Raw genomic sequence first — 13489 nt, forward strand, 5'->3', positions numbered from 1 at the left:
GGACTCTCTTCTCTGTACCTACCACTAGCTGACCTCATCACTGCTTCTGATCTCTAGAGAGAACACAGCATATGGTGTAGCTAAGAGCGCTGAATCTGGAACCAGGATGCCTGGGTTCAAATGCCAGTTTGACATTTACAGTTCAAAGTCCCAGGGGAAGTTACTTAGCCTCACTGTTCCTCAGTTTCCTCTCCCATATAGTGAGAATAAACACATATGTACTTCATAAGATTGCTATGAGAATGAAAGGAATTAATATTTACAAAGTGCTTAAAACATGGCCTAACACATCACACACGTTTTGTTAAGTACATGGATCAAATATTATGAAGCTGAACTCCAACCGCTCTCTTAGCTCTCTCCTAAAATTACTCCCGTAGTTCTCATTTTGGGTTGTGATTGTACTGGTGGCATTCTTTGGGGGAGGAGGGCAGTGCAGACATCATAGCCTTCCTTCCCGGTGGTCAGGGCCTCTACCAGACAAGGAAGGGAAGAGAAGGAGCAGTGTCAGCTGTATTCATTCACTGTTGGGTTAGCCAGGCTAAAAGTGAGCACAGGTAAAGAAAACGGAGCTGTTTATTTAATCAGCATAACAGGAATCTAGAGACACGTGTGACTGCTATTTTTAAATATGTGGAGGGCTGGGATGGGGAAGAGACAGCATTTAAAATTCTAGGGAACAGCTACAGGCGCCCCATCACTGAACATGTTGAAGCAGGAGCCTGGTGACCAGGTGCAAAGGATGCTGTAAGAAAGAATTTTTTTTTTTTTTATTTAGAGTCTGATAACCTTTAGGATTCCCAGTACTTCTAAAGTCTTGGCAATACCAGCGTGAGTCATCAAGACGTTACAATCTAGTTGTGAGTCACACATCGCCAACGCGCTCCTGAAGGCACAGAATTCTTCCCTCTCCACGGAGCCTGGCACATTTCAACAAGATCTAGGTGAGGAATTCTAGCCCTCGGGCTGCGCAGAACTCGGCTCCCAGGAACAAAAAGTTCTCTAAAACTCGGCGCGTCAATTAGCTGATTCCGGACTTGTGTTATGACCAACGAATACAATAAAGCATACATCCCAGACGGGATTTGGGGCAAAAAGATGTGCATCCGGATCAACTATCAGACAGTGCTTCACCTCACTCCAACGAGGCCAGACAAAGGGCGCCTGAAGCGAGCCCGCAGGTTAAGGGGCAGGGGCAGGCAGGGTGGCCCGGGGTGCCCGGGAGCCCAGCGAGCAGACACGCGCAGGGAAGGGGACAAAGGCCTCGGGGAGCGCACGCCGGACTTGGAGGCCGGCAGGAATGCCCCAGCCGGAGCGGCCGGCAGTCGCGGGGTGCACTGGGGATGCAAACGTGGGGGGCCTCTGGGGAGCCGGGGATGGGGGAGGGCTTCGCGAGCCCGGGGGGAGGGGCAGGGCTAGCCGAGCGGGGCCCGTGGGGCTGGCCGGGCGGCGCACCTGCCTGCAGGGCTCTCGGGTCGGCGGGGGGCTCCCCGCCCCTCAGCCCAGGCGGCCTCCCCGCCGGATTTCGGATGGTCCGGACCAACGCCGCCGCCGCGGCCGAGGCGGGCCCCCAAGCCTCAGACGGGCCGCCCGACCCGACGCCGCAGTCCCGGTGCGGAATGTGGGGCAGCGGCTGCCTCCCGCCGGGCCCGACCCGGCCCCGGGGCCGTGCGAGCGGCCGCCGCCATCGCGGCCGCGGCCGGAGGGAGACGAGGGGCGGCTCCGGATGCCACTTTACCTGAGAGACCAGCGGGAGCAGCGTCTGCTCCACCGAGCGAGTTTTGATCTCGAGTCCCGAGTCGAAGGCGAAGCCCGACGGGCCGGCGCCGCCGACGCCGGCCGGGCCCAAAGAGGCGGCCATAGCGCTCGGCCCGTCGCGCAGCCGGGACGCCGCGCCACTGCGGGCCCGCCGCCCGCCAGCCAGCACGCCCGCGGCGGCGGTAATGCACCCGCGCCGCCCCGAGGCCCCGCCCCCGCGGGGGGGCCCCGCCCCCCGGAGGCCACGCCCCCGCGCGCTCGGGTCTAGGGTTCGCCCTCTCGCCCTGCGAGAGGGTCAGTCTCTGTCCCCCTTCCCCGCCCCGTCTCTCTCTCTCGCCAGGGCTGATTAAACCAGACACCTGCCAGCCTCCCACGGCCACGTGGCCTCTTACCGAGGCAAGGACAATCGTCCCTAGCAAAGCGTTTCGTCCTCCTGATAGGTGACTCGTTCTAACTCCGATTCCCACGATGACTTCTGGAAGCTGAACTAACTGGTAGAGCAGAACCACAGTCAGGTGCGTAGGAAGGGTCTTCTACCCTGAGACAGGAATTCTACCGGTAAAGCGTCTTTCTGGAGCTTCTCCGGAAGGTCCCATTTCCCCCTGCTCCTCTTCTGACCCTTTCTCATAATTTGGGCTCGATTGAGCATGAAACATATGATGATGCAGTCTTAAGGAGTACCTGGGTACTTGGCAAGGAGACAGTGATTTGGGTATCTTTCGGGCTACTTTTCAAAAGGAAATTACAGCATATGGGAAGCTTCATCTACTGTTCAACACTTTTACATTTTAAAACTACTTTTCAGAATTACTTTTCCTAGGGCTACGCCAGAGCAGTTTCCTAATAGCTGTTTATTGACTGAAAAGATCGGTCAGCTCAGTTGGTTGAGGCTCTGACTCTTGATTTTGGTTCGGGTTGTGATCCCAGGATCATGAGATCAAGCCCCATGTGGGGCTCTGGGCTGAGCCTGGACCCTGCTTAAGATACTCTCTCTCCCTCTCTTCCTCCCTCCCCCTTCCCCCTGCCCTTCTCCCCTACTTGTGGGTGCTCTCTCTTAAAAAAAAAAATAAAGACCATTAGTGTATATTTCTGGTTAAACTCACTTAAACGTAAAGCTATCAGGGAGCCCCCGCATGATCAGATGGGAGGGAGGGCTGAACACCCCTTTCCTCAGGAGTTCCAGAAGCAAAGCCAAAAAGGCAGCTGTCAGAAACACACCCAGTGAAGGGGTCCTAGGCTCAAGCAATAGACTGAGAACCATGGAGAAATATTTGTGAACTAGTCTATCTGCCAATAAGCAACTAGCAGAGCAGAAAATAATCCAAGGCTGGTGAGTCCACCCTTTCACTTTTGCCAGGATCATTTCTCCATCGATGTCAGATTGATGAGCAGAATACCACCAGCTCCAAGTGTCAGAGGCTCTTTCCCAAGCACTTGTTGAAATGTGCTTCCCATGTGGGGGTTCAGCTCCATCTGCCAGTGCTGCACGTTTCTCTTTGCTATTGAAGATAGCCATTAACATGGGCTTGTTTTCTTCATGCAAAATGTGCAGTTCCTTTGACCAGCTTTTCCTCGGATTCTTACTCCCCAGCCACTTACCTTACCACTTCCTTGTCTACCAAGGCCACCTTCACGAGTGCACTGAGGGCTCCAGCCTCAGCGTTGGACCTTTTCACCTCTTTAAGGTGCCCAGCATCCACTCTCCAGACACATCTTCCCTTATGTAAGTTGCCCATGTTACATAAAAATTCAGTGTAGGCATTGGTACCAAAGGAAAATATTTAAGGCCTAAGTAAGAGACAGATGTATTCGTGAAAGTTTCACTTCACTGAAGATCAAATTTCTCAACAGAAATGAGACTAAGTTTACCACCTGATTCATTTAACACTCGTAATTTTATTTCAAAATATAAATATTTCACATGTACAAAGAAGTTACATCAGTAGGTTGTCAAAGCGAGTTAAAGCTAAGAAGTAGGCTCTGTGTGAGAATAAAGAATATGTATTGTATTTGAACAAACTCTTTTTGCCTTCAAACCATCTCTACTTTGCCTGAGAATGCAGAGATGATACCTTTCCAAAAGTTATATAGGCAATTACAACTATACACCCAGTCTTGGTTTTAAAATCAAATGGTATCTGAAATATCCTCCAGTCACCCAAACAAGGGGCACTACAAAGGACAGAAAAAGGATTTTCTTTGGGATAGCTATAATAAGAGTTACACTTTCTGGGCCACTGCAAAAAAAAAAAAAGAAAAAGAAAAGAAATAGGATTTGATAATAAGCCAACATGTTATTTGAAGATTCACTTCCACACCTTTCATTTTAAGATATAAAGCAAGAATTAAAATAAGAAACCAGGTGTGGAGGAAAGAACTCTGGACTTGGAGTCAGAAGTTCTGCAAGTGAATTCTGGCTCCATAATTTTGTGGTATAAACTTAAGGGAAAAATCACAAAAAAAAACTTTCTGAGCCTCCAATGCCTCATTCAATAATACTTAACACCTGCCTATCTCACAGGGTTGTTATGAGAGCAGTCTGAAAACTATAAAGTGACATACAAAAGCATTATTAAAATGTAATATCAATATACCACCACTATATTTGCACATTAATAGATTTTTGAAAAACTTGCAAAACTAAACACAAATACTGATTTTACACACCATAATAGGTGGAAAAGAATCTCTATACTTTATGTATAGCTCTGAACAGCAAATATGTTTTCTTTCTGGTATCTCATTAAACTCTGAGATTTATTACAGTTTACATGGAACCATGGTAATAGATTTACCATTCAGGGTTTCCATTAAGGATGTCTCCTAAAAGAGCTGTAAACTTCCTCAAAAGCCATGTTTCCCAAAGGACAAGAAGTCCTTGGGGAAGCTCTGCTAAGAGGGGGAGGGCAGGGGAGCAGTTTAAGGTCAAGTAAGTCTAGTAAACCGTCTTTGTCCCCTCATAAATTCACAATATTTAACAGGTTTAAAAACTCTAGGAAGTCCCACCGAAAGGAAACAAACTCAGAATTCCTCAATTTTAATTGACCATAGAGTCCCTTCCCTTCATATACACTTCTTATAACATCTAATAACATCCCTTGGAACTACTGCCATAAGGAACACATTTTTCCAAAAGCTGCTCAACCAAAAGGGAAAGGGAAGAGAAGTAGAACAATGGGCTAAGAGAAAAACAAAACAAAACAAAACACTGGGGGCACCTGGGTGACTCAGTAGGTTAAGGGTCTGACTTCAGCTTAGGTCATGATCTCACGGTTTGTGGGTTCGAGCCCTGCATCGGGCTCTCTGCTGTCTGTGCACAGCCTGCGTGGAATTCTGTCTCCCTCTCTCTCTGCCCCTCCCCACTCACTCTCTCAAAAGTAAATAAACATTAAAAAAAAGAGAGACAAAGGAACCGCATTCTACTCAGAATTGTTACTAGCTCTGTGCTAGAAAAGCCTATGGATTTTTCTCCCCTAGAAAAATGACAGGATCACCTAATTATAGAAGGCCCGTTCTGGCACAGAATTTTTATGACTCTAGTAGAGAGAACATCTTGATTTACAATTCTTTTGATTATTTTTAAACTGTCAAAAAATAACTGCTCAGTGGTTTCAGTTAGCATGTGCATATTTTTGCAGGTCCTCAATTAATGAATATATTTTGATGGCAATTGTGTAAGGACAAAAAATTAATAAAAAATCAAGTACTTGGGGGCGCCTGGGTGGCTCAGTCGGTTAAGCGTCCGACTTCGGCTCAGGTCATGATCTCGCAGTCCATGGGTTCGAGCCCCGCGTCGAGCTCTGTGCTGACAGCTCAGAGCCTGGAGCCTGTTTCAGATTCTGTGTCTCCCTCTTTCTCTGACCCTCCCCTGTTCATGCTCTCTCTCTCTCTCTCTCTGTGTCTCAAAAATAAATAAATGTTAAAAAAAAAAAAAAAAAGTACTTGCTCTTAGCTGGAACTAACACTTGGAATATACTGCCATAGGCTATTTCCAATGTGAAATGCCTACTATAATACTCTTGTAAGGGTCTCGAAAGACCCAGAGAGGAAACTGCCAGTCAGGACCAGAGGATGGGAAGTTATGAAGGGGTTTTTCCTATAAACCCTGAGGTTGAGAGCCCTGGATAGCTCACTAAAATTCCTTTGCTCTAATCAAACCCTTCATGGCCTGAATCTCTGAGTATCTCTTGCCCAGTAGTGACACATCCTGAAGCACTAAATGCAACCAATGTGGGAACTAGGGGTAGGATTAGGGTCACAATGGGTATTTAAGACCAACATTAGCCAGAGGACCTCAGCTGCAAGCCCTTTAGCCACCCTTTAACTGGAATATGCAGCTGCTATTTCCAAAGGTTCTGAGTTTAAATACAGCAAGCCTCCATTACACTTCTTGACCTTGTCAAGAGTCCATCTACACCAGTGTCACAAGTCACAGGAAAATTCTGCCAGCTAACTACCTCTAATGGAAGAGAGTGTTAGGAATCCTCACAAATTTAAACATAAATAAGACTTGTATCTCAGGCAGTCTGACAAGAGATCACTTCCAGGAACAGAGAATGTGACAGGAATTTTGGAACCGAAGAAGAATTTATAGGGCATGGAGTTTATGCTAAAAACCCTATACCTTATTCTTTCTCAGAAAAGAGAGGAGCACATCTGTGTGGAGACTTTCATTTTCTCCCATCCCCCCCATTTAGTTTACAACTGAACTAGTGAATATGAACTTAAAACTAATCTTTAATGAAGCTATAAAATAAATGTAAGACATTGTGGTAAGATTTCTGGATCCGTTTTTACAGAAGCCACTTCATCAATGCACTGTCTGCTCCTAGGGAGACTTTTTCTGGGACAAACCCTGAGAATCGGGGACACGTCATTTCTGAGACCAGAACTCGAGACTCGCCCCTTTTCATACTACGTGATCTGTGTCCTATGAAACTTCTGTAAACCCTCTTCACTATATCCAAAGAGATGTGTTTCTCTGTTTGGGGGTTCCAGGAAGATGTCCCAGAGCTGGCTGACTTTCTGAGTCATTACGCGGTCGCTGGAGCACTGGGGCAGTTCCAGTCTCCTGATGAGGACTGTGTAGCACTCTGGGGGTACCTCTGCTCCTGATATTTCAGGTGGTATGATGTCATTGTCAATTTTGGCAGCTCTAAAATCTTGTCTTAGGGCTCTAAGTTCCCTTCTATGATCCTGGTATTTATACCAGTAATTATGACCAGCAACAGCCATACATTAGCTCGAGGTTAGTTTTTTCAGTAACACTTCATACAGCTAAAAACACTTTAGAGGAACATAATTTGTATATGCAGACGAAACTCACTGTGTATATAATACTTCTCTCTTGACTATGTGCCAACTATAGCTATAAACTTAACCAGCATACAATTAACAAAAACAAATATGATTTCTTTAAGCCTTTTAATGCAAAAATTTTAATTTTAGTAATGCACATCCTGCATTACTAAATCTTGTGGCCAAGATTCAAGGTGAGAGAAGGGCTTCTTATGATTGCCTGTGGCACCCTGTACAGTACTTGGCATGGGAACCAGAGCTGGCAAACTCTTGACAAGTTTTCCTGAACAAATGACTGAAGAAAAGCAGAAGTCAGTTAGTGGCCAAAGGAACACTCGGTGTAACATCAGATTGTGACAGCAAAAATAAGAGACCTGCATGTAGTCTACTGTATAAAGTCAAGCCCTCACAGTAGCCTCTTTCCTAGATGGACCTAATTTCTTAAGTAATATCAGAATAAATTTAAGCTAATTATTATTAACTATGCTTTAGGGAGACAATGTTTTAGAAAAAAAAAAAAAAGACTTCTACCTTCGTTTTCCAAAGGGAGGTCTTTGATACTTAGGAACCCTTTCTCCTCCATATTCCCTTGGGGACAGATAAAGAGCCTAATGATTGCATTATACAGTGGAAAGGGCACAGAGCTAAGAGCTAGGTTCCAGTCCCAGCCTTGTCATTAACTGTAGGACAAACACTAGGAAAACTGTGGAAGATACTGGAAGAAATGTTACAGTACAGCACGGTCCGCAGACTATTAAGTCAGAAAGATTTGAGGTAAAAATCTTACTAAATTTTTCTGAACCTTAGTTTCCCCATCTGTATGAAACAGTTCTAAAATAATATAAAGCTACATGAAAGCTGATGGGGAGTGGCTGTGAAAAAATATGCGCAAAACGACTTGTAAGATGTAAAGCGCTATGCTGGTTATTGTGATATCTGAGATACTTAAAAAAGTCATAATTCAACAAGCCTTCATCTAGAGTCTTATGTGCAAGGCACTGTGCTAAGTGATGGAAAAATACTACATAAATGTAACATTCTACTGCTAATAAGTAACTAATTGGCAGAATTTCAAATAAGCAAACAGGGATACATTCAACAACTCAGAGAACTGCTACTCCTGAGATTTTTCACTTAAAGTATCTGGAAAGAAAAACTGAACCACAACGTGAATTCTGTCATACTGTTACCATTAATAGCAGCTTAATCAGTATTTTACTTCAAAGTGGTCAACCAAGTTTTAGAAAGTTGGTCATAGTGTAATGGCAGATGGAAGGAAGAGAAGGGGGGGGGGCAGAGACAGTCTTTCTGTGTCTCCTATGGCTGTAACACACAACTAACTGACATTCAAATAAGCCACCCCGTCTTACACTGAAGATTTGTTCTTTCTTACAAAGGGGACCATACACGGTGGAAGAAGGGAAGACGACTCCTTTTTCCTGCTCAAGAAACTGCAAATTCAAAAGTGAAAACCCTCTTCATTAAAAAGTGACAACCATAGAAAAGTTTAAGAACAGATTCCTTAAAGCAGGAGAAAATTACACTGTAACTACTTTTAACAGCAGGTAGTTTAGGGCTCTTGAAATAACTTTATAAATACATATTATAATAATATAGATAACCAAAGTGGGAAACTTCAAGCCATGGTACCAGTGTATAAATCGAAACTCTTCAAGCCATCCTAGCAACAATTAAGTGAGCAAACCACAATTCTGAGCTCTAAAGCCGTGCTTTAAAATGGAAAGCACCCCACAGCGAGCTCTCTCTTGTCCAGGCATTCTGTAGGGAAGGCCAGGAGGGTTCTGCTTCTCTTCCGGGCTCTGCTTGCTAGGCACGGATGAAAGGACAGAAGGCCACAGCTGAGCTGAACTCACTATCAAGACGGAGCCTCCTACAGAAATCACTGCGGGGGAAACCATGTCAGTCTACTGAAGATTTCAGATCCTCAGAAATATCATGAAAAGTCCTGAAGGAGAAAAGAGGAGAACGATTAGTTCTGCTTTTGGAAAAGGGATGGGGGTGGGGGGGTGGGGGATAAAACCAAAGAGATACATGAAAAAACAAAACAAAACAAAACAAAACAAAACCAAAACAGTATCCAACCAGTAGTTAGTTGCCATAGAACAATATCTTATTTTTATAACCGGAGAGCCCTGATGAGGTCAGATAGTCACTATTTTTTGCTAAGACTTTCACTGAGTATTACTTCAAAGTCTGCTAGTTATCTGTTTTTGGTAACAAGAACTCTAGTTTGTTGCTGGGTCCATGGTCTCCCTTCCAAGATGATTTCCCCAGACTCCTAATATCTGGTCTGGCTGGATGTGGTCTGCTACATATCCAAGGTGCCGACCTCAGGACTGCTGTAGCTAGCTCACCTCTGCTACATCATTTACATGCCCAGGCTAGGAGGATGTCACCCAGTCAGGTCTGTATCTGCAGTAGCCAGGTCAGAGTTTATCAATGATGTGCTCAAGAACCCATCTTATATGAAAAGACCTCATGCCAAGGCTGGCAGAACAGGATTCAAGACTAAATGTTTGTGGGACAGTCATACGAGCCCCAGACTGCCTACATCTGGCTTCTTTTGCCTAAGAAATAAACCTCTAGCTCACAGTTCTAAGTTACTGTTATTTTGAGTTCTGTTGATGGTGGGGTTTCTCGCTTTTTGTTTTTCTGCTTATATACAGTCAAATCTATCTTAAATGATAAAAAGACAACGCACAAATGTATCACCCTTACAGGCAGAAGTGATGTTGTTCCTTTACAACATAATCACCAACTAGGAACTCAGAAAAATAGTTAAGTTAAAATGTTTACATTTTTCAGAACAATTCTCAAGTTTCCAAGTTATATCAATTTGCAGCCACATCACTGTAATATGTTGAACCGTCTTAGTTTATTTATCCGTCGAATAAAGCCCATTTTATTTTCATACCTATAACCAAGTGTTGGTTACTGTAAACAGATTACTCAATGTTCTCATTACAAATAGACCCAAAGGAGACTGTAAGGAAAGTATTCCAAAAAATTCAGAGACCAATTCAGTTGTAGAAACAAAAGATGACAAGAAGTTGTCATTGGGTGCAGATACATAAAGCAAATAATCTGAACTTCGGCTTCAGTTCCACATTCATGCCACCTCTCTTACCCCTTTTACCTTATTCCTTTGTTTTCTCAATGTTCTTTTCACACAATGAGGAGGGCCAGCGGGGTGGAGCAGAGGTAAAGACTAACACTCTAGCACGAGCTACGAAGTACTTCAGAATCAAGAGGGCACAGGTAGAATCTTAGAGAAGAGAGATTACATTCAAGGATGCTCTGTTATCTCCAGGCTGCCTCACCGGTGGGCGCCCTAACCCCTCATCCCTCCAACACACACCCCTAACTAGCACAGCTCCGCTTCCAAAGGAACAGCTCTGAGGAGTGGACAAGCTTCCAGGCTATGGCTTTGAAAGGGTTTGCATGTGTCGTGGCCAAACTCACAATGTTAAATATATGCTGGCAGGTCAAAGAATTGGAATGAATTTTGTTTCCTTAAATATTTTTTACACTCTGAATGAAATCCCCCAAAACAAAGATTTATATACACACAGATTTTATATGTGTTACTATCTCTCCGCACATCAAATTGGGGTTTCTCAACAGCAGCACCATCAACATTTCTGTGCACTATTCGGATGTTTAGCAGCATTGCTGCCTCTATCTGAACTTGTGACAATCAAAATGTCTCTATACATTGTCAAGTATCTCCTGATGGGAGCAAAACTCATGCCCCCCCCACCCCCCCCAACCACTGCCCCTAGCTGACTATGTATCTATTTTTCACAATCTCACCTAAATTTGTGTTCTTACATTTGCGTACAGTTGTCTACAAGCTGTCTCAGATGACATGAATTTCATAAATAGTACTCAATTTAGGGACCCCTGGAAAATCTTTAAAACCAATAACCCAAAACTGGCCAATATTAAAAGGCATTTCCCAATATGCAACAAACAGGTTTCTAAATTCATCCTGTGACATCTTTTCACATTTCTAAGATACCTGCAAATTTGAATCTCTGTTCAACTCCTCTAAATTGTGAATGGAAATTTCTGCCTCAGGGCAAAGATGCATGAAATAAGATTAAGAGTGTGGTTGGCCTGGTGACTGCTTTCTGTTGACAAGTAAGCTTAGCTGTAACCTTGAAATTTATACCTACTATTCAGTTCAGCCCTCAGGCCAAGAAGGCCTCCAAAAGGACCCAGAAAAAAGAAAACAAAGTGAAGCAAGCTGAGAAAAGTTATTTACAGTTTTCTAACTCAACATTCTATCTTCTCTAGATGTTTAGAGTGGTGATGGTAGGGGAGTGTGTGCGTGAGGGTAGGGGGTAGAACTAACTACAGAACTACAGAACTAACACTGATGTTCAACAAACCTGTATATCTCGGAAAACAAACTCTCTAATCTAGCAACACAGAAATGATTTATTTCAGTCCTCATTGAGAGGCGTTGAGCTAACTAATCAGCAGGGCTCATTAAACTTGAACTTCCTAGAGTAGGAAGAAACAAAGGGAGAATACTGCATTGACAGTATTTCTAGAAGTGGTAAATGTCCTACTCAATCATCTAAATACAATATTCTTTTCCAAACCATAGGGATCATTATGCTAAGAACTACAGTGGTGGGGGCGCCTGGGTGGCTCAGTCAGTTAAGTGTCTGACTCTGGATTTTTTACTCAGATCATGATCTCAAGGTTCGTGAGACAGAGCCCTGAGTCAGGCTCTGCGCTGACAGTACAGAGCCTGCTTGGGATACTCTCTCTCCCTCCCTCTCTGCCCCTCCCCTGCTTGTGCAATCTTTCTCTCAAAATAAATAAACTTAAAAAAAAAAAAAAAACTACAGTGGTTAAGATTTCTCATATAAGAGCAAGAAATGCAGAATAGGACATGTGCCTGGAAGGACAGAGACTGCTATTAACATTTTACAGTTCCTTTAATGGCAATGGAGACTGTGTGGTGTGATTTCTCATTTACAATCCCTTGCTCCTTGAAAATGTTTCTGAATCTTCCTCCCTCAAAGTTTCAGTGAGATTTTTAAAAATTCCTTTATGTAAATGTTTAAACTTGTTCTGATTTAACATCTCAAGAGCTGTTGACTCCTTTCTTCCTAGAAATACAGAATAAATTTTGGACATTTAAAAATAAAAAGCTTTAACTGACTTAGTTGGCCTGGCATAGCTGAGTGTCTATTTCCTAAACCCTCACTTAGCACACAGGTACACAATCGTGTGACAGAGCACATGTCATCACTATTATGCACATCCCTTCCTTTCCAACTAATTTGGAACACAGCTCTAAGGCTGGGGTTCACTGTGTTCCATCCTCTTTTGTCAGCCTCAAGGTGATATTGCAAAAATCTTTTTCTCTGATATGTTCTTGGTTTCACTAACCTATGAATTCATCAAATGTTCACTGGGCATTTTCTATGTGCCGGACGTCATGCTAAGAATGGTAAAAGAGTGGCAAACAGATGAGACATAGTGCCTACTTTGAGAAAGCTTCCTGGCGACTAGGAAAGACAATTAATTAAACCTACACAAATATAATGTGTGTTAAGTTCCAACAGGATAAGTACAAGATGCTGTGGGGCAGGGAGACCATGAAGCAGGGACATCTTACCTAGCCCAGAGAGTTCTGGCAATGCTTCTCCGAAGAAGAGTACTCTGAGGACAGGCCATGGTACCGGGCTTGGCTGGAAAGGGTGTGGTATTCTTTACAAAGAGGGAAAACATGTGCAGAGATGACAATGACTTCAGACAACTAAAACAAGTTCAGTATGGCAGCGGAGAGGGAGAAGAGTCTACAGATATAGACAGAAGGCAGGAAGGAAGTCTAATGGGCCAACCTAAAGTCCCCACTCTATCTTGAAGGCCATGGAAGCTACTGTGGGAATTTTATCAGTAGACATACATAACATGTATGCCTCAGAAAAACCAGAGAGGCGGGGCACCTGGGTGGCTCAGGAGGCTAAGCCTCCGACTTCAGCCAGGTCATGATCTCGCAGCTCATGAGTTCGAGCCTTCCGTCGGGCTCTGTGCTGACAGCTTGGAGCCTGGAGCCTGCTTCGGATTCTGTGTCTCCCTGTCTCTCTGCCCCTCCCCTGCTTGCACTCTCTCTCTCTCTCTCTCAAAAATAAAAAAAAACATTATTAAAAAAAAAGAAGAAGAAAGGAAAACCAGAGAGGCTGCACTACAGAGCAGAGTGCAGGGACCAGTGGAGAGGCTACTGAGTAACGCCAGCACTGGGTTATACCACTGGAAATACAGAGGAATGAGAGGATTCAGGATGTTTTCAAGTGACAGAAGCAAAGGAGAGGCACCAGTGAACAGAGCATGAGCCAAGTACGTCCCTTCCCTCCTTCAATTCTCTTTCTTTCCTCGTTAGCCCAAACTA

General features: G+C 44.2%; 2 protein-coding genes across 2 annotated transcripts in view; both read right to left on the reverse strand.

Moving 5' to 3' along the window:
* The window catches only part of CTNNAL1 (catenin alpha like 1), a 64831-nt gene extending 61337 nt beyond the window's left edge, over positions 1-3494 (reverse strand). The window contains exons 1-2 of the mRNA XM_047096806.1: positions 3358-3494; positions 1278-2042 (exon numbers count right to left, since the gene is read on the reverse strand). Coding sequence (XP_046952762.1) covers positions 1278-2042; positions 3358-3494 — 902 coding nt within the window. The remainder of the gene's footprint in view (positions 1-1277; positions 2043-3357) is intronic.
* Positions 3495-7235: 3741 nt separating this feature from the next.
* Positions 7236-13489, reverse strand: part of TMEM245 (transmembrane protein 245) — a 98332-nt gene continuing 92078 nt past the window's right edge. Inside the window, exon 17 of the mRNA XM_047067450.1 lies at positions 7236-9022. Coding sequence (XP_046923406.1) covers positions 8977-9022 — 46 coding nt within the window. The 3' untranslated portion in view covers positions 7236-8976. The remainder of the gene's footprint in view (positions 9023-13489) is intronic.

The sequence above is a fragment of the Lynx rufus genome, unplaced genomic scaffold, assembly GCF_022079265.1.
Source record: "Lynx rufus isolate CCGP_SWC_20201006 ecotype Redwood Valley unplaced genomic scaffold, mLynRuf1.p SCAF_10, whole genome shotgun sequence".
Classification (NCBI taxonomy): domain Eukaryota; kingdom Metazoa; phylum Chordata; class Mammalia; order Carnivora; family Felidae; genus Lynx; species Lynx rufus.